Source organism: Dipodomys ordii, unplaced genomic scaffold (genome assembly GCF_000151885.1).
Source record: "Dipodomys ordii isolate 6190 unplaced genomic scaffold, Dord_2.0 Scaffold145, whole genome shotgun sequence".
NCBI lineage: Eukaryota > Metazoa > Chordata > Mammalia > Rodentia > Heteromyidae > Dipodomys > Dipodomys ordii.
The window spans coordinates 1,833,091-1,854,427 of NW_012267361.1; the positions used below are offsets into that span (position 1 = coordinate 1,833,091).

The following is a 21,337-nucleotide window of genomic DNA, read 5'->3' on the forward strand; positions in this document are numbered from 1 at the left end:
GGGGTCCGGTCGTGGAGCCTGAAATCTGGGCCTGGGCGCTGTCCCTCAGCTCTTCAGCTCAAGGCTAGCACTCTACCACTTGAGCCACAGCACCACTTCCGGCTTTTTTCTTTTTCCTTATGTGGTGCTGAGGAATTGAACCCAGGGCCTCAGGCATGCAAGGCAAGCGCTCTACCACTGAGCCACCTTCCCAGCCCATAGAGGCTATCTTTTGTCCAGCTTATATTTTGGGGTCCCTTATCAAATATTTAGTGGTGGTAGGTCTGTGAATTTATTTCTGGGCCTTCTATTCTGTTCCATTCATCTTCAATCCTGTCTTAATGCTGGTAACAAGCTGTTTTCATTACTCTGGCTCTATAGTAGAGTATGAAATTTATTATTGTTATTCTTCCAGCACTATTCTGCCTGTTAAGGATTGCTTTTGCTATTCAGGGTCTTTTGCTCTCCCATATGAAGTTTTTTACATTGCTTTCTCTATCTTGTTGAATAATGTTATTGGGATTTTGATGGCATTGCATTGAATGTATAAATTGCTGTGGACAGTATTGCCATTTCCATGATTTTAATTATTTCAATAATTAACAATAAGAAACATGGAAGGTTTTTCCATTTCCTTAAGTCTTCTTCAGTTTTCACTGTAGAAATATTTTACATTTTTGCTTAATTCACAAGTATTTTATTTTTGTTGATGTCATTGCAAATAGAGTTGGTCACCTGATTTCAATCTTTGCTGGCACACAAAATAATTTACTGGTGTTTATTTTGGGTTGATTTTATACTCTGTAAATTTACCAACATTTTGAATTACCTTGAGTAGCTTAACAAATGAGTCTATAGGGGATTTTTAATACAGGATCATGTCATTTGCAGAAAGGGATAGTTTTGTTCATATTTCCCTATGTGGATCCCCTTTATGTTTTATTCTTGCTAGGAATTCGGGTACTATATTGAAGAGGAGTGGAAAGAGTGGGCAACCTGCCTCATTCCCGATTTTAGTTTTTCACTATCAAGAGTAAATTTGGCTGTAGGCTTTACATACACAGTCTTCATTATATTGAGGAATGTTCCAAACACAAAAGACAGCCTACAGAATGGGAGAAAGCTTTGCCAACAACAGATCAGACAATGGCTTAATATCTAGAATATACAGAAAACTTAAAATTAACCCTCAAAAGAAAACAACCTGGTTAATAAATGTGCTAATGAGTTAAAGAGAGTCTTCTCAGAAGGAGTAAAAATAGCTATAGACACATGAATAAACATTCAACATGTCAGGCTATAAAGGAAATGCAATCTGGGTGTCAGTGGCTCACACCTGTAATCCTAGCTACTCAGGAGGCTGAGATCTGAGGATCATGGTTCAAGGCCAGTCTGGGCAGGAAAGTCCATGACTTTCTTATCTCCAATTAACTACCAGAAAACCCAAAGTGGTGCTGTGGCTCAGGTGGTAAAGATCTCACCTTGAGCTGAAGAGCTGAGGGACAGTGCCTAGGCCCACAGTTTAAGCCCCATGACCGACAAAAAAAAAGGAAATTCAAATCAAAACATTGAAATTTCACCTCACCACAGTTACAATGACCATTTTCAATAAAACAAATGATAACAGATGTTGGTGTTGATCAGCCAAAAGGAACTTTTATACACTGTTAATGGGGATGTGAGCTTGGTCAGCTACTCTGGGAAGGAGTGTGGAGGTTCCTCAAAACCTTAAACATCAAACATCAAACTCCTTTATAATCCAGCTATTCCACTCCTGAGCATGAACCCAAAAGATTACAAACCAAGATACACTAAAAACACCAGCACAACTATGTTGATTACTCCACTATTTATTGTTGTCAAGTGTGGAATCAGCCCAGATTCCCCTCAATAGATGCATGGATCAAGAAAATGTAGTCTATTTACACAATAGAATATTTCTTATTCATCAGAAAGAATGATACTGTGGGATTTATAAAGAAATAAAAAGATTTGTTAAAACTTTATGTCAAGCGAAGCAAGTCAGGCCCAGAGAGTCAAAAGACTGGTATTTTCTCTATTATTTAGAAGCTAGATTTAGCTGAAACCAACTTAAGTACATTAGGCTATATGCAAGTGTATGCAGATATATTAACTGAAATATGGTAGATTCAAGGGAGACCTCAAACATTGTAAATCCTTAGAAAGCCAAAATCAAAATTTAGCAAGATAAAGCATCAGGAAGTGGGTGCTCAAAAGGGATGGGGGGAGGGGTCAAGTAGAATGAGGTGGGAGAATAAAGAGGAGAAGAAGGGTAAAATGCAGACCAGAATCCAATGTATTTTCTATAAAATTAAGGAGAAGGGTACAGATGAGTAGGGAGAGATGGTTGAAAATTTTGAAAGGGGTGACATTAATCAACGTATGTTATATTTCTAAACTGCATTGTAAAATAGAAACTCCTTTGTACAACTACTTAAAGGTAATTTAAAAATTAAAAAACAAAATTATAAAATAAAGTATGCAAGAAACAAAAGAAATAATAGTAATAAAAAGTCTATTTTAAGAAAGTTTCAACTCCAGAATGTGAAATGTCCTCCTCATCTATGTTCCTTCTTTTATTTACCTTTGATCATCACACAGACTTCAAATCTACTCATTCTGAAGACTGATTCAATTGCTACTACCTTACTTTCTCAACTCAGCATTTTAAATACATTTCCTATAACATCTATGTCTTCTATCTTGCATGTTTTTACTAAATAAAATATACTATAGTGCCATACAAAATATACTAAAATACACTGTTATGTATATAGATATATGTATATGTGTACGTGTGGGTATGTTTTTCTCACAAAATGAAGATCTGTCTCTCAGTCTATCTGCTTATCTGATCAACAAAAGACTCCTTGCTACTCCAAGAAAAGTTTGATGGTAAACACATGGACCTTGACAATTACTTGAAATGATGTTGACTATAAACTCATGATATATTTTCTCATTTATCTACACGTTAGTTTCTTCATCTGAACAAAGAATAATAAAGCTGCTTCATTTTCCTAATTTTAAAATAATAGTCTTGTATATTAGTTAAAGGATTAATGATTTCTTGTTATGAGCTTTTCATTCCAGGATTGAGTGAAAATGAAATTTTATTAAATATTAACTGTCTGGAATTTCCTTCAACTAAAAAGTGTACAAATTGGCCGGGTGCTGGTGGCTCACGCCTGTAATCCTAGCTACTCAGGAGGCTGAGATCTGAGGATCATGGTTCAAAGCCAGCCCGGGCAGGAAAGTTCATGAGACTCTTATCTCCAATAAACTACTAGGAAACTGGAATTGGCTCTGTGGCTCAAATGGTAGAGTGCTTGCCTTGAGCTGAAGAGCGCAGCAACAGCACCCAGGCCCAGAGTTCAAGTCCCACGACTGACCAAAAAAAAAAAAAAAGTGTACAAACTTAACTATTTCTCATCTATTAGTTTGTATCCAATAGTATATAAACCAAGTTTAACAAAAACCTATGTAAGAAAATTATATTTATATAAATATTATAAAAATAGTAGATTTAAATGACTTTCCAGTTTTAGTCAACTGGTAGATAACAAGTTGCCAAAGGCCTCTATAGAAACTTTTTAATACAAGAACATATTTTATTTTCACACACACACACACACACACACACACACACACACACACACATGGCCTGGGGTGGCCTCTGAACTCAAACTAAGTAGCTAGTATTATAAAGCAATGGCTTCTTTGATTACTTTCAAATATCAACTAGTTAATTTATATTTTCTGCCTCTCTCTTGAACAGAGTTCCTAATTCTTCACTTTTCATTTTGTGGTTTGTGATCTTTCTCTTGAATTATTCTTTTTTTTTTTTTTATCGGTCGTGGGGCTTGAACTCTGGGCCTGAGCGCTGTCCCTGGGCTCTTCAGTTCAAGGCTAGCACTCTACCACTTGAGCTACAGTGCCACTTCCAGTTTCTGCTGGTTTATTGGAGATAAGAGTCTCATGAACTTTCCTGCCTGGCTTGAATTATTCTTAATAAATAACTTGACAGAAAATGTATGTTAGCCAATCATTGTCAAAACTTTGCTCTTTCAAGTATAATTAGGCAATATTAAGATACATTAAGCAACTCAAACATACATAAATTATTTCAAAGTACTTTCATGTAAATATAATTATTCATTTTAATGAATGCAAGAGCAAATGCAAAGACTAATAGCTTGAAATATTCACAACCTCTACTTGTTAATTCATTTTACTTTCTCAGTAATGTTACAAAGTCACTACAAAAATAAATTATTTATCATGCATGGTGACATGGGTCAAGTGTTGCTCCCACTTCCTCGTAGGTAACTTTGAAAGTAGCCCTGTGAAACCATTGCCATTTCTTCCTCAGGACTCAGTGAGATCCATGCATTACAAAGTCATGAATGTATCAGTGATTGTTTGTTTTAGGGCTACTAGCTATCTTTGACTGTACATACTTCTGGGGTCACCAAAATGCTATTTCTACCAATTTGATCACTTATAGCCAGAAATACCTTGTAGTTTTAAGCTCAGTATCATATTGATAAGGCAACAGGAAAAAAATTAGACATTGAATCATATACTCACGGAATGCTCTGTAAAATTCTTCAAGTGCCAGGTGCTTGTCAGTATTGAAATCATCATACTTCAGTAGATCATACAGGGTGCATTCAGAAAGATCCTTGCCTATTTCTTCCTGCTTTATCATCTGACAAGAAAATTTTAACCAGACTTTAATATTTGTATCACAAATACTGCTATAATAAAATTAATTATATATAACAATGACATAAAAATTGGTTTTAAATATGAGTGGACCGAAGGCATGATCAAAATAGTAGAGGGCCTGCATACCAAAGGACCTGGGTTCTCTGGAATAGCCAGAAAAAAAGATAAAATAAATAAAAAAATAAAATAAAATAATAAAATTTAAAAACTGAATGAATGAAAAAAACAAAATAAATATGTACTTCAACAAAGAAAAACAGAATCAACCTAGTGAAAGTCCAGGTTTTCATTTACAGAACAATTATTTGTAACCATTTCAATGACAACATTATATAATTAATGTATGAACTTACTTAGAATTTCATCCAAACCTTGTAATACGAAAGTCTGACACTGGTACTGAACATTTGTATTTCACTCTCCTACATTACTCCACTACTCAAGTAAATATTTCTACAGGAAAATTATACCATGTGTCTCAATGACCTGTGTCAAGATAAAACAGTGCTTTTTCTTCATACTACTTGGAAAAATTGAAGTTAGAATTGTTCTGCCTCTACCTCCTCCCCAACTGAAATTTCAGTCATTTGGAATTATGCGTTACTTTCATGGTCACAAAAGGGCTATTAAGCAAATGATTGTTTCTAAGATCCAGATATAATTGATTCATCAATTGATGATGAAAATCTACCCAAGCATGGGTGAGGAAATAATCAAATTTCTTTTTTATTGGCTGCTCAGTCCATCGACTGTGGCTATAGTTTTTTGATAGTCTATTGATTTTTTTCTGTAATAAAACAGCTCCCCACAATTTTTCAGACAATCCTGTCAATTTATTTGACTAGTTGAATAACTGTGCCCAACATCATTCAGTCTTTTTCACATTTTCCAACATTCAGAGGAAGTCATTCATATTGTTTGAAACTGGACAGCACAGTTTATTGCTTTGTTTTGTTTTCAAAATGGTGTGGTGCCAAGCATCAGTGGTTCCCAAATGTAATGTTAGCTACTCTAGAGACTAAGCTCTCTGGATTGATGTTCAATGGTAATCCAGGTATACAAACTGAAGATTTTTTTTTTGGTCCAGTCGTGGGGCCTGAACTCGGGGCCTGAGCGCTGTCCCTCAGCTCTTCAGCTCAAGGCTAGTGCTCTACCACTTGAGCCACAGCGCCACTCCTGGCTATTTTCTTTTTGCTTATGTGGTGTTGAGGAGTCGAACCCAGGGCCTCAGGCATGCAAGGCGAGCGCTCTACCACTGAGCCACCTTCCCAGCCCACAAACTGAAGATTCTTATTCTCAGTTAACCACCAAAAATCAGGAAATGGGGCTGTGTCTCAAGTAGTAGAACCTCTCTGCCTTGAGCACAAAAAAATTGAACCCAAGAAGGAGTATGAGGTCCTGAATTCAAGCTCTAGTATAGGCACACATACACACACACAGAAGTGATATAGCATATCACATAAGTGATATAGCATAGTCTCTGAAGTTAGCCAGAGGTATATTACACAGTTAAGTGTAACATTCAACACATTTGTATACTTTTAAAACACAATGTAAAATTCAAACGTTATTCTTCTTAGACTATGTCTCTTGAGGTAATTCACTGCAGCCTATGTAAGCTGTGTGTGTTCACACCAGTCTATCATTTCTTTGAGTAAATCACATCATTATATCATCACATCATTATATCAATGATAAATTGCTGATGCCATTTTCTAAGTCTCTTTGGACACTTTTGAAGTGAAATTGTAATGAGCTTTAGATTATTATCTTTAGTAGTTGTATAAAGAAGTTGCCATTTAACAAAGCAGTGAATACAATACATCATCACAGTCACTCCTTTCAACATTTTCATCCATCCAGCCAGACCCACCCCTTCCTTTATTTTTCTTATTTTTGAAGCATATACATTGAATTCTTGACTGTGTTCTTCTCCTCGTCCTCTTCATCTATACCTTCCCCTTTGATCCTACCTCATGTCTTCTAAGTACCTGTTTCCTGATTCTTATTTGCTAAGCTTTGAATTTGCCTAAGAATTACACTATTTGAGTATTTATCATATTGTAATCACTTGAATACCACCTAGCATGTTTACTTGTAGGTTTAGAGATTAATTCTACATTCTACATATGAGGGAAAACTTTGTCTCTCTGGGCTTGACTTATATTTTTTAAAATATAATATTTCCATTCTATAGTGCATTTTTATTCACTCATGTGAATATTCCAAGTTGTGCTACATTGTTCATCCATGAACGGTGGGGATATCTGAAGATGGAGCTCTGTGCATGGACCCCTGGTAATTGGTTATTCTGGTGCCTCTCTAGATACCTTAGCCACAACATAAAATAAGAGTAGGTACGCTGATTAAAAGAACCCATATAACGGAGTGATTTCTCTATTCTTGTGTAGAGTATTCACATTTTACTGGCTAAATTTATATTTGCTACCTTGAGGTAGGGAAATCAAAATTTATGTGGTCTATATACTTCTTATAATCATACTTTGTGGCTGGGGAGTATTGCAACTTAGAAGTTCATAAAATCCAGCTGGAGAGATGAACAGAAGTATCAAAATTCTGGAGCCATTTCTCTATAAGCCTGTGGGGAAGCAAAATCTTGCTTCTCTATTTAAAAAGCAAGTTCACTCTCAGTCATTTCCCATCTGCTACTGGATTGAATACACAAAGTGGTTTTTCTAGATGCTGTATTATCTAACCCAACTTTGTGTTTCCTAAAGATTTGAATTTCTGGAATTGAGTAATTAGAATTTTGATACCAGAATTTGGTCATGTATTTTGGTAATATTTAGTGACTCCTATTCTCATAGTAATTTGTAAATAGCAATAAAGGAGAATTTGTCCAAGTCTCATCCTTTATTTTTTAATTTACTTCAGGCAAAATTGTGTATTAGTCCAAGAGAATGAACTTGTTATTTGCTAAGGTGGCAATTATCAGTTTTTCTAATATAATTATAATACCCTAAAATTATTAATCATAATAATACAGTTTTCTTATATCTTGAGTATGAAAAATGCCTTTTTTATAACTTTTATAAAATAGAGTATTGTAAATTTAAGCAAGAGTAATCAGGCAAAAACGAACAAACTCAGAGGCATCACACTGGAAAGTATGGCATAAATCATCCCTCTATAAAGACAGTACGCTTCCACATAAAGAGAATCCCAAAACATTAAACAAAAAAAATTACAGGTAAATTGAGTAAAGTTCCAGCATATAAAGTAAATTTACGAAAAAGAAATACAACACATCAATATACCAATAACAAATTATATGAAAAAGCAAACAAAGAAGTAATCACATTTTTATTGTCACCAATAACAGTGCTTAAAAAATTCAACTGAAGGGTGAAAAAATTCTTTACAATAAAATCTATAAAATTTAATAAATGAAAATGTGACTGGATGTGGTGCTGTACTGCAATAATCTACACTACTTACAGAAGTAAAGCCAACCTGAAGAAAAGTTTCTGTGAGTCTCTTATGTCCAATTAATTAAAAAAGTAGAAGTAGAGCTGTGGCTCAAACTGGTAGAGTGGTAGCTTTGATCAAAAAAGCTCAGGGACAGTGCCCAGGCTCTGAGTACAAGTCCCATGACTGACTAAAACACACACACACACACACACACACACACACACACACACACACACACAGAGCATAGAGTGGTTTAGAGGCATAGCTCAGGAAGTAGCACTCTGGTTGAGAAAGCATGAGGCCCTAAGTTTAGTCCTTAGTATAAGAGAGAGAGAGAGAGAGAGAGAGAGAGAGAGAGAGAGACCCATTAAATTTCACTCTAAAAATGAAAAATAAATGCTCAATGTCTAAGGATTAAGAGTTTCCAATTTTTTAGTGTTCCTATATCTAAAAATGATCTACAGTTTCAAAGCAATCTCTATCAAAATACAATGACCTTATTCACAAAAGTATAAAAACAATCCCACAGTTCATGTGGAAACAAATCACATATATACATACACATATGCACACACACACACATACACACAAGCAGGCCAAAACAATCTAACATAAGAACAAAGCAGCAAATTACTTTAAGATAAATACGTGTTTTAAATATATACTGCAAAGCTGTATAAATCAAACCATCATGGTATAGTAGGCAGACACAAAAAACCAATGGAACAGAATAAATAGCCTACTGGAAAAACCATGTATCTCTAGTCAAGTGATCTATGAAAAATTTCTCAGAACATGTGTAGGAGAAATGACAATCTCTTCAGTAAAGATTGTCAGGAATATTTGTTATTTATACGTGGAGGAATGAAATCAGAACTGTCTCTCCCTTTTCAAAAATAATCTCAAGTGAGATTATGAATTTAAAATGATGAAACTACAGAACAAAATACTTCATGATATTGGAATTGTCAAGGACTGTTGTTTAAACCCTGAAAACACAGAAAGCTCAAACAAATGGAGACAACTTAGACTTCCCAATGCAAATAGCTTCTGCACAGAAAAAGAAATCATTAGCACACCAAAAGAAGTGTTTACAAAATATACATCTGATAAAGATTTAATGTTCGAATTACACAATGAACTTTCACAAGTCATCATTAAAATTCTGAAAATGGCCAGTAAACCTACAACAACATTTCAAAAAGAAACCCTGAAAATGGCCAACGGGCCTGCAAGAATCTTATTATCACTGATCAGAAGGAAAATAAAAAGACTCAGTAAAAATAAATAAATAAAAATAACACAAAGTTAATATTGAATATAATACAATGTAATCATGTATTGAAACATTATCCATCGTCTGCAAATATGTAAAGTATTAATAGTGTAAAAATGAAATGTAAAAAAAAATAAAAATAAATGTAAAAAAAAATAAAAAAAGTTTAAAAAAAATGAAATGTTTGGGGCTGGGAAGGTGTCTCAATGGTAAAGTGCTTGCCTTGCATGCATGAGGCCTGGATTTGATTCCTCAGCCCCACATAAGCAGAAAAAGCTGGGAATAGTGTTGTGGCTCAAGTAGTAGAGCGCTAGCCTTGAGCTGAAGAGCAGAGGGACTGTCCCCAGGCCCTGAGTTCAGGCCCCACAACTCACAAAAAAGAAATGAAATATGTGAAAAGTTGCTCCCATGAAAAATGCTATTTACTGAGGTCAGAGCACACACACACACACACACATATATACACATACGTGTGCATGTGTATTTGTATTATACATGCATACATATTTATTTTGTTATGTGTACTCATGCACACATATATGCTCTCATAGAATAAATACATACATTATTTCAGCTAACAAGTGACAGGAAGAGGAGAAAGCTGATAAAATAAATGCAATTTGGTCTGTATATAAAAATATTGCCTCTCCTGCTATAGAAATACATACAAGAGTATTAAGTTATTTGGAAATTCCACTTTTTATATTGACTCATAAAAGATATAGAAGACATTTCTTGATTTTATAATGTTGGGAAGTCTGTGTATGAGTATGGAGAGTAGAACAGAATCTTCTAGTTCTTTGTTTTCCTTTGCTGTCCTTGGTGGGGATAAGAGAGAAAAAATGGATCCCTGGGGAGTTAAATTCCTCATATGTCCAAGCTCTGTGAATTTTGGTCTTTCCTTTACAAACTCTTTTCCATACAAAACATAATCACGTTAAGATACTAATGGTCTTAGAACAATTAAGAGTTCACTTCAAAGAGTTCATTTCAAAGAAAGTCCATAGTATCATTGTGAATTTGAAGACAGCTAGATGTAGTCACTTGTCATCAAATGTGTAGACCGCACTAAAACTTAAAGAACAGTACATAAAGATCCCTTTCTTATAGATTTGTGTTTCTCCTAAGATGAATGAGATTATGTACAACATAGTCTGAACAACTTTTTGTCTCATTTTCTCCCTCCTTTCTTCTTCTATTCCTTTCATCGGTTATCATGTGCTGAGAGGGGTAGTAGATTTGGGAGGTGCACTAGCAGTACAAAATGGCACAGTGTGAGGACTATGTGGAGTCTGCTCTAAGAAAAATTAGTAAGAGTGTGAAAAATATAAGAAAAGATAGTATTATAATTGTCAGCATTTCTCTGAATGTAATCTGAAAAGAAAGAATAAATCATGTTATTTTACTGGTTTAAACATAAATAGCTACTGCTACCACATGAGAAATGTATTTTTTTAAATAAAGGAATAAATGGAAATAATTTAGTCTGTTTTCTTTTATGTTTTCTAATGTGGCTAACTTGTAAAATTTAGCATAGTCAATCTCAATTATTTAAAAGACCACCTAGACAGCCACGTTTATTAGTTACTTTGTACTGATAGAAAAAGTCTTATTTTTAAGACGCCTAATATGACTAGACAATTCCCTGAACACATTTTAAATGAATGTATATATTCGTGTGTGTGTGTGTGTGTGTGTGTGTGTGTGTGTGTGTGTGTGTGTTTGTGTATACTGGTACTATGGCTTGAAATTAGGGTCTCATTTAACTTTTATGCTCAAGACTGCTTCTCTCTCACTTGTACTGTATCAACATTTCCAGCTTTTTTTTTTTTTTGGTTAATTGGAGACAAGAGTCTCATTTTCTTTTCTGGCTAAGCTTGCTTCAAACTCCAGTTCTCAGATATCAGTATTTAGGGTTAAAGTCCTGAGCCACTAGCTCCCTGGTAAGAAGATTTTTATTATCTGCACCAAACAAGTGCTTCACATCTAAAATATATTTAGAGTTTAAAAAATGAAGCCCCAAAATTAACACTTAAAAAAAAAAAACAACCCAGTTAATAAATAAGCTAAAGACTTAGAGACTTCTCAAAATAAGTGAGAATGGCCAACAGACACAGGTTAAACATCTCTGGTAATAAAAGAAATACAAATCAAAACAACATTAGGATTCCACTTCATCACAGATAAAATGGCCATTGAGGCTGGGAAGGTGGCTCAGTGGTAGAGTGCTTTCCTAGTATGCATGAGGCCCTGGGTTCGACTCCTCAGTACCACATAAATAAGAATTAATTTGAAGAATGGCTATTACTTAGAAAAGTAACAATGGCAGATGCTGGTGAGGATATGGCCAAAATTGAATGCTAATATACTATTGGTGGGAATGTAAATTTGTTCAATCACTTTGGAAAGCAGTATGGAAGTTCCTCAAAAGAATAGACATAGAGCTTCCCATGACCTATCAATTCCACTCCTGGGCGCTTATCTAGTAGACCACAAACAAGGCAACACTAAACTACTTACATTCTCATCCTTCCTGTTCAGGGCCCCTTGTTAGTGTTATCATTACTCTGAGACCCTTAGGAAGAGAAAGCAAATTTCCAATAAGATGGTACCATACCCGCTGACTAGACAATTCAACTCTACCACACACACACTTAGCTTCTACCAAACATATGATAGGATTATGGGCTTTGCAATGCAAGAATAGTTAAAATTTTCTTCTAAAGGACAGAGCAATCCCCATTTTGCTGCTTATTCTGAGTGTTAATGAGATTAATTAGCATGGTGTTCTGTGGGAACCCATACTTATCTCAATTCTCCAACCACTCAAGGGTTGTTTGTTTGTATGCAGTTTGTTCTTTAAGAACCAATTTTTTATCTAAAGACAGAATAATTCTAACTAATCTCACAGTAAATAAATATGCTGACTAGATACAAAAATGAAAAAATACTTAACAAACCTAATAGGCTTTATCAATTCAAAATATAGATTAACTAGCTCTTTCCCTATGCAAAAAATTTCAAGGCTAATATTTTATATATTCAAATACTACAAAAACATCAATGCCATAACCACCCATTAGCTTAAAAATAATTCTCATTTATTCATGCTTTTAATTTAATTTGGTAAATGTAGTCACATGGGGAGTCAGTGAGCAAATGGCATTGTAAGTCAAATTTGTATAACATAATCTAAACCCTGTGAACAAGTACTTTTTTTCTATCATTTTAATAGAGTTGGCATGTATGTCCATTAGGACAACATCTCATTCGAATATGCATTTCTAATATGAGTCAGCTTATTAAAATGACAGATTCTAAATGGAGAAAAACCTAAACCAATATATTCAATAATGTTGCTTGTTTGAACTCAGAATCACACGGGACTTCTGTAAGCTGTTTCTGAGCTTACACACATTCTACAGGATATACGATATTATTCTTTGAAATAAGAGCCAGAGGAAAAAGATTTTTCAAATTCGCAGAAGTTAGTGTTTGTTAATAACACAGTCAAGGCTGTCATTATACCAAGTGTAGTCTACTTGGTATCACTTTGTCTTACCCAAAGGAAGAAATATATTATAACTTTCATGTCTGTTATGTTGCTTCCTGTAGTTTCAGTTATTCACAGAAAATTGTGTCAAAAATTCTGTAACTAATTTATGTCTTAAATTTTAAAATATTTTGCGTAGTGTTATGAAAGATCGTATCATCCTGCTTCACTCCACCCAGGAGTGCTTCGAGTAAATAAAGTCAAAAAGCGTATTACTTAAGATAGTATACATAATACATTTGTGTGTGTGTGTGTGTGTAAATTTAGAGGGGATAATAAAGTACCTGAATTAGTGACTTAATTAAGTTAGTGAAGTTTCAGATTTAACAATATACTACCAATTCTGAAACTTCAATGCTGGACAAGACAATTTAAGAGAAGGTGAAATCCAGATGATTAGTTCTGGGGAGGAGAAAGATAAATGTTTGGCTATCAGAAAAGGTAGGGGTGTGATGGGGTTGGGTGGACGGTTACCACTTTCACCTTTTTCCTCAGGGTATATAATTCAGTGCTAAAGAATAGGAAGAACATTCAAAGTTCTCCATCCTCATCTGTATATGAGCCACTGGGTAAAGTACCAATTGAAAAAATGACTGAGGGATTAAATAAACATTAGGTCTACCCATCCATTTCCAATAAATAATAGGCAATGAAAGTGAATAAGCACAAGGAAAAATATTTTACATATGACTTAAACATTACCTCTGCCATGCAAAATTTAAGACAAGTATATGAGAAGAGATAGTCCTGTTATATTACTGTGAAAAATAGATACTCCAGTTATCTAACATCCTGGGATGACAAGATATATACATATACATATATGTATATATGCAACATATATACATATATATCACGCATTTAAAGTATTAGTTTTGATTATTTAAATGCATGATATATATTCATGTATATATACATGAATTTAAATGGATTATAGTTTAGAATATTTCAAACTATAATATATAAACTATAATATAAAACCTATATATAACTATATATATTATCTAAACTTTTAATTTATTAACTATAATACATGAATATATATTAACATTGATATTAACTAAAATATCAATTTAAATGCATGATTTAGTAAAAAGTTTGTGTTCTATTGCTTAAAATATAAACTTACAAACTGTAATAAATATAAATTCATGGTTACATCAAATGTTGGGTTGTTTAATGCAATTTTTCATTCTTGCTTAACAGTTGGTTGGGAAACGAAATTGCACAAATCTAGCTATTGAACACTTAAGTTTATTTTGTGATATGTTAATATAGATCAGCTTCTCAAAATAAAAACCAAGTAATATTTAAGTTCTAAAAAATTAAATATTATACCTATAATGTCATAAACACTACTAGGTAGTTAAAACAAATGCTCAATATCTTAGTGATGGCAGAGTGACTATATTTACTTGCTTCAGGACAGAACCAGGGTTTATTAACCTTGATGCTAGCTAGATATTTCAGATAGAAATTTGAGCATCTCTGATGAGTAGAAGAAAATAAAACATGCTTTTCTTATTTTCCTGAAATAGCCAAAATTATTTCTCTTTTCATGCAAGCTATATATTCATGATTAAACCATTTTGTATGGTTATAGTTATTTACATAAATGTCTACAGTATTTTATTTGTTCTCATTTGAGATTCAATTGTAAGCATTAAACTCCAAAGTAAAATAAGCTGGAAATTTCACTCAGTCATCACTGGTTAACTCACACATGAGTTACCACTTTACCTCCACCATCCAAAATCTGAAGGTCAGGTTTGGGAAGCATTATTATAGCTCTCTATCATGTCCTTGTGTATTCGAAGATTCTAGTTCTAAAGTATAAAAGGATCACATCAAATTGAAGTAATAGTTCTATGGTCATTGCTAATTCAGAGATAGAGATTTTGACTCACTTGTCATAAGTTACAGTCTCCCTAATCAAAGTTCTTAGCCATTTTGCAATGATCATAAAATAGGTGATTGACAAAAACCTTAAGAATGCATCCCTCTGCAATTATTTATTTCTTTTCCAATAGGGAAATTTAATTTTGAGATTTTTCAAGGTAAATCTCATTTCCTTTTTTTAGTTACATTTTCTTAGTCTTAATCTGTTTTGATTTCCTTTTTCAGTTACTATATTTATAAGTCACCTAGACATTCAAATGTCAATGAAAAAATCTATCTATTGTTTATCATTAATCAGTTCCCTAAAATACTACATTTCTAAAAGATTTAAATTTTACTTTGTAATGAAACCAGCCAGGGCAGGAAAGTCTGTGAACTCATATCTACAATTAATACCTAAGAGCAAAAAGTGGAGCATTGGCTCATATGGTAGAGTGCTATCCTTGAACACAAAAGCTCAGGGAAAGCACACAGGCAGCAATTTTAAGCCTCAGGATCAACACACACACAAACACACACATACACACACACACACACACACACAGATAGATATTCTGTTGTGCTGTTGGAGACCAAAACTCAGAGCCTTGGAGATACTATACTAGAATTCTTTTTTTTTTTTTTTTTGTCGGTCTTGGTGCTTGAACTCTGGGCCTGAATGCGGTCCCTCAGCTCTTCAGCTCAAGGCTAGCTCTCTACCACTTGAGCTACAGTGCCACTTCCGGATTTTTGGTGGTTTATTGGAGATAAGAGTTTCACAGTTGTTCCTGGCTTTGAACTGCGATCCTCAGATCTCAGCCTCCTGAGTAGCTAGGATTACAGGCATGAGCCACCGGCGCCCAGCTACTATACTAGAATTCTATACTGTGCTATTACCCTAGCACCTAACATTTTGAGATATGGCATTAGTTTATATCTCCACATCCTCTTGAATCTCTCTCCACCTTGCTGGAATTAACAAACTGCACCATTGTGCCTACCTAAAATCAACAGTTTTTACTCTTCAAGTTGTATTCATACATTTTTAATAACAGGTTATATATAAGATTTTTATGTAATAAATTCTGACAAACAAAAATGTATTATGTATACTACCTATAAGTAATAAGCTTGTTGATTTTATCATTAATTATTAACTTACTTGATTAATCATTGTCTTAATCATTAATCATACCTGAGTTAGTTCATTACTATCTATAAATCCATTACTATCTGCATCAAAATATTTAAACATTTGATCCACCAAAATCTTCTGTGATACATTATCACTCTTAGGATTTTTATTATCTTGTATGATGCTCTTCTGGTTTTGTAAATCCAGAAGCATGCTTTTCATCTTGTTGTATTCTGTGGTCTTGCAGTTTTCTCCTGCAATTAAAAAAAATTAAGTTATTTTCAAAAAAACTTTGCTGAAAAATATTTTATTAATATTTAGAAGCTGCTATTATATAGACAATATAAGGTACATAATTTTAATTTTGAATACTATATACTTTACAACTTGTATAAAAACAAGGAATAAGAAATCTCCAAAATTAGATAGAAAACTCATTTCTTCCAAATGTAATAACATATTTTTCCTATGAAGGAAACTGCTGCTTGGAGAGATAGAATGTCCTCAGACTAAAATCATTTTCTCAGCCTCCCATTAATCATTTAGATGATTAATGAGGAATATGTATGCATGTATGCATCCATATATGTGTATATTGTATATTTTATATAGCTTTACAGTGGCACAAAATGAGGTGCAGGGAAGTGAAATTAATGGGGTTTGGATTTGAATTTAAATTAATTTATATTTCACTCTGAGGAATTCTTTCATATTTTAAAAGCAAAATACATTAAAATTTTTTTATTTGTTTTAAAGACACTATCTCTTCTATTTTTTTGGTATAAATCTATCTGTATTTCAGTAAGCTTAGTATCACTAAGTTTATGTTTGTATTTACCAAAAAGTCTTTCCTATTATCCTGACATTTATTTTTCTCTCTTTAAGCACACTCCGAGTACAACATGACAAATTTACATTTTTGTTTTAATTTTATCTCTGAATATTTCATCACCAAACTACAACTACAGTCTTTTCAATTATTATCATTAAGTATTTGTGCAAAGAGTTTGAATCTAACATGTCACTTTATGAATACAGTGATATTGGTCAAGTTGACCAGTATCAAACCTTGCATCCCACTGCCACATCTCTCTGAATCCATCAATCTAATCCATTTACCTGGTTTCATTTTTTATATATGCATTGAATGTTATGATTGCATCCACTCATTCCCTCTCTCCATTGGTCTCCCTTATCCTAATCCTTTGGCCTAACTCTTTGGCCTAACCCTTCTCCAAAAACATGTATTCTACTTTCCTAATATTCGTTTTATCATATTGCAAGTTAACAAAATTATTGAAAGGAGTTAGCCCCTTGGAATCCTTCTTAGCTTACAGTATACTTTAGATAATATGTTTATGTATATATTCATATTACCTTGTATACATTTAAACATATATTTATAATTTAGGTCTTTCACATAGGAGAAAAATGTGACTCTTTTGGCTATCAGTCTGATTTGCTTCATTTAATATACTTGAAAAGAGATATCAAAATAGACACAAGTAACATTTAAAATATTATAGGGGAAAATATCTCAAGGCATTACGTCAACAAACTAGAACATGTAGTAGAAATGACTACATTCCTAGATGACAATAATGTATCAAAATTAACCCAAGAGGATATAATACACTTAAAACATCTGTAAAAAGTAATGAGACTGAAATGGCAACAAAAAAAATGTCAGCCCACAATGTCTAAGTCTGGATGGATGCACAATGGAATTTTCTGGGATATTTAAAGAACTAATACTAATATGCCTCAAAATCTTTCTTTGAGTTTGAAAGGGAGGAATCAGTACCAAACTCATTATAGGAAGCCAGCATTACACTCATCTCCAAACCAACATTCAATAAAATATAGTCTTACTGAAGTAACCATATACTACACATTTTCAATATCTCCTAAATAATAACCAGAAAAATAAGAGGAAGATCATATTTAATGAAATTAGGTGTGTGGCTTAATATCTCTCAATAAATCTATAACAACCTACAGTTTAACAACAAAAATTATATAGTGCCTTTGATATTTTCACTTATATTATTATTAACATTATTATTGTCAGTTGTGAGGCCTGAACTCTAGGCTTGGGCGCTGTCCTTCAGCTCTTCAGCTCAAGGCTAGTACCCTACCACTTGACCCACAGTGCCACTTCCAGATTTTTTCTGTTTATGTGTTGCTGAATTAAACCCAGGGCTTCATGCATGCATGACAAGTACTCTATCACTAAGCCAACTTCCCAGACCCACTTATTTATTTTATAAAGACTTTTTTTTTCAAATAATGTGATTTTCAAATGAAACATTAGGAGCTATACTACCTGAGAAGATTTTAGAACATATTTTTAGCTTTATAATTGTGGTACATTTTGGCAATTAGATTTTGACAGCACATATAACATTAAAGATTTCTAAAGATGTTTTAATACATGTCTCAGAAGAAGACTAGTGTTGAATAAATGCATTAGAAGTTTCACTCTCTTTCAAGACAAGATGGAGACAATCTATTCTAGAGAGCTGAAAGACAGTGAAATGACTACTTTTATTCAGGAATTTAAGTGTTTGGCAATCCTGTCAAGAAGTTCTTTTCTTACAACAAAATGTATATATTAAGTTAGTTTTGCATTATTCTGTTCTCACTAGAACTAATAATACGAATATGTTTTTTATAATAAAACACACTGTCAAGAGAGAGGTAATCAAATCCAGAACTATAGCAATTTTGATTCCAAGAAAGAAACACAAATGAAAACTTCAAATGGTGTGTGTGTGGGGGGAGGGAAGTAGGTGTGGGTGTTTAATTGGAAATAAGAGTCTCACAGACTTTTCTGTCCAGGATGGCTTTGAACCATGACTTTCAGATCTCAGCATACTGAGTAACTTGGATTACAGGTATAAGCCCCTGGCACACTGCTTGGCATTTTGAATTTAAATTTCCAGCATGACCTCATGGTTTGATAGTAAATTTGTTGTTGTTACTGTTGTTGGTCATGGGTCTTGAACAATGGTCTTGAGCACTGTCACTTACAACTTAAGGTTAGTGCTCTACCACTTGAGCCACAGCGCCACTTCCACTTTTCTGGTAGTTCTATTGGAGATAAGAGTCTCATGGACTTTCCTGCCCAGGCTGGTTTTGAACCTCGATCCTCAGATCTCAGTCTCCTGAGTAGCTAAGATTATAGACGTGAACCACTGGCGCCCTGCTGTGATTTTTGTTAAGTGACAGCTAATAAAAACATCAACAGAGGTTCTGTAATTTCATCTTTTCATCTATTAAAGAGTATCTTGTATTTATCTTCAGCATTTATGTGTTGTTTTGTACATAGGCTTATGGCTTTAGTGTATGGCCATAAGTTTTCAATACTTCTGAGTAAATCCTTAAGATACATGGTCACTGGATCACATAATAAACTTTTATATAAATATTATAAGATATAGCCAATTTGCTTCCTAGGGCAATTCTTAAGTGATTATATTTTACAAAGATTTTACTTAGTTCACATTTTCCTTTGGTCATTTATTTATTTATTTTATTTACTTATTTATTGTTGAACTGGAGATGGAACTCTGAGCCTTAAGCACTGTACATGGAGCCACCCCTCCAGTTCTTTCTTGTTAGTTCCTCAGTCTGTTGCTTATTTTACTCAAACTGGGTTCGACTTTAACATTCCCACCTTCACCTCGAGAGTAGGTAGGATTGTAGGTATGCATCCTATGCCAGCAATTTCTATGTTTATACATACTAAATTTTTGCAAAAAATTTAATATCCGTCTAAGCACTGCTTGTTTGTTAAAGGGAAATTACTTAAAACACAATGCATTTGATGGATATGCTTCTTAATTAATGTTTAAGAGTTAATCTTCCTGGAAAAAAAGAGAAGTGTTATGAATTAATAACGTATCCTCTAACATTTTGATACAATTTGCTAAAAATGTTTAATTATTAGGAACATTGCTATTAACAACTCTCTTCAAACCGTCCAAACAATAACAAATTATGTTTAATTTTCCAGTTTGGCAGAGACGATTATTCATTAGAATTTCAATAAAGGTGTTCTATTATCCAGGTCACATAGTTCTTAATGTAATAAATAAATAAATTGGAGGGTTTCTGTTCCATTCATCAATTATGACATGCTTTGGAACAAGATTACATCTTAGAGGATCCTTCCTTTCATTCGCTTTTCCCACCATCCTCACACAAAAACAAAAACTACTTATGAAGATCATACTCAAAGAAAACAGAACTACAAAATAATAGAGCACAGCAGAATGTGTAGTCTGCAATTCTTAAAAACCTAAATGGAAAATATAAATGTATTTTATCCCATGCAATTTTAGCTTTTAATATGAGATATCATAACTTATCCAATGCATTATTTTAATATTCAGTGAATTTAAGTCTTTTATATCATTAGCTTTAGAGTAAACTGGACGTCATCGAAAAATAAAACATGCCCTTTATATATTGTAGAAGCTCTTTAGCAGGTTGTGATTTGGCTTTTCTTAAGTAGTTATTGTTTGCTTGGTTGCTTGTTTGCTTCCTTCCTTCCATCCTTCCTTCCTTCCTGCCTGCCTGCCTGCCTATCTTCCTTTCTTCTTTTCTTTTTTCTTACCCTTCCTCCATCTCTCCTTCCCTTCTTTCTTCTCTCTCTTTTCTTTTTTTCTTTCCTTCCTTCCTTCCTTCCTTCCTTCCTTCCATCCTTCCTTCCTTCCTTTCCTTCTCTCTTTATTTTTTTTTCGAGTCATGGGGCTAGAACAGAGGACCTGGGCACTGTCCCTGAACTTTTCTGCTCAAAGCTCTACCACTTTGAGACACAGTTCAACTTCCAGTTTTTTCTTACGGTTAATTGGATATTACAATTACACTGTTCAAAACAAGTTTACTCAATACCTGACTTTTTATACTGTAACCCCTCTGTACATCACCTTTACAATATGGATGTATGTATGTATTTCTTCATTTAAGTCCAGTCATGGGGCCTGAATTCTGGGCCTGGGAGCTGTCCCTCAGCTTTTCAGCTCAAAGCTAGCACTCTACCACTTGAGCCATAGCACCACTTCTGGCTTTTTTTTTTCTGTTTATGTGGTGCTGAGGAATCAAATCCAGGGCCTCATGCATGCAAGGCAAGCATTCTACCACTGAACCACCTTCCCAGCCTCTCTATATATTTTAAAATAAAGAGTCTCATGAATTTTCCTGCCTAGGTTGGCTTCAAACCTTGATCATCAGATCTCAGCCTCAGATCTCAGCTAAGATTACATGTATTGGCAACCAGCCTCTTTTTCCTCCTTCCTTCCTTCCTTCCTTCCTTCCTTCCTTCCTT

At 33.9% G+C, this 21,337-nt stretch overlaps 1 protein-coding gene across 3 annotated transcripts in view; it reads right to left on the reverse strand.

Moving 5' to 3' along the window:
* Fstl5 (follistatin-like 5) overlaps positions 1-21,337 on the reverse strand; it is a 790,918-nt gene that overhangs the window by 386,650 nt on the left and 382,931 nt on the right. For all 3 annotated transcript variants that reach the window (XM_013031832.1, XM_013031833.1, XM_013031834.1), the window contains exons 4-5: positions 16,066-16,259; positions 4,591-4,711 (exon numbers count right to left, since the gene is read on the reverse strand). In XM_013031832.1, the coding sequence (XP_012887286.1) occupies positions 4,591-4,711; positions 16,066-16,259 (315 nt within the window). The remainder of the gene's footprint in view (positions 1-4,590; positions 4,712-16,065; positions 16,260-21,337) is intronic.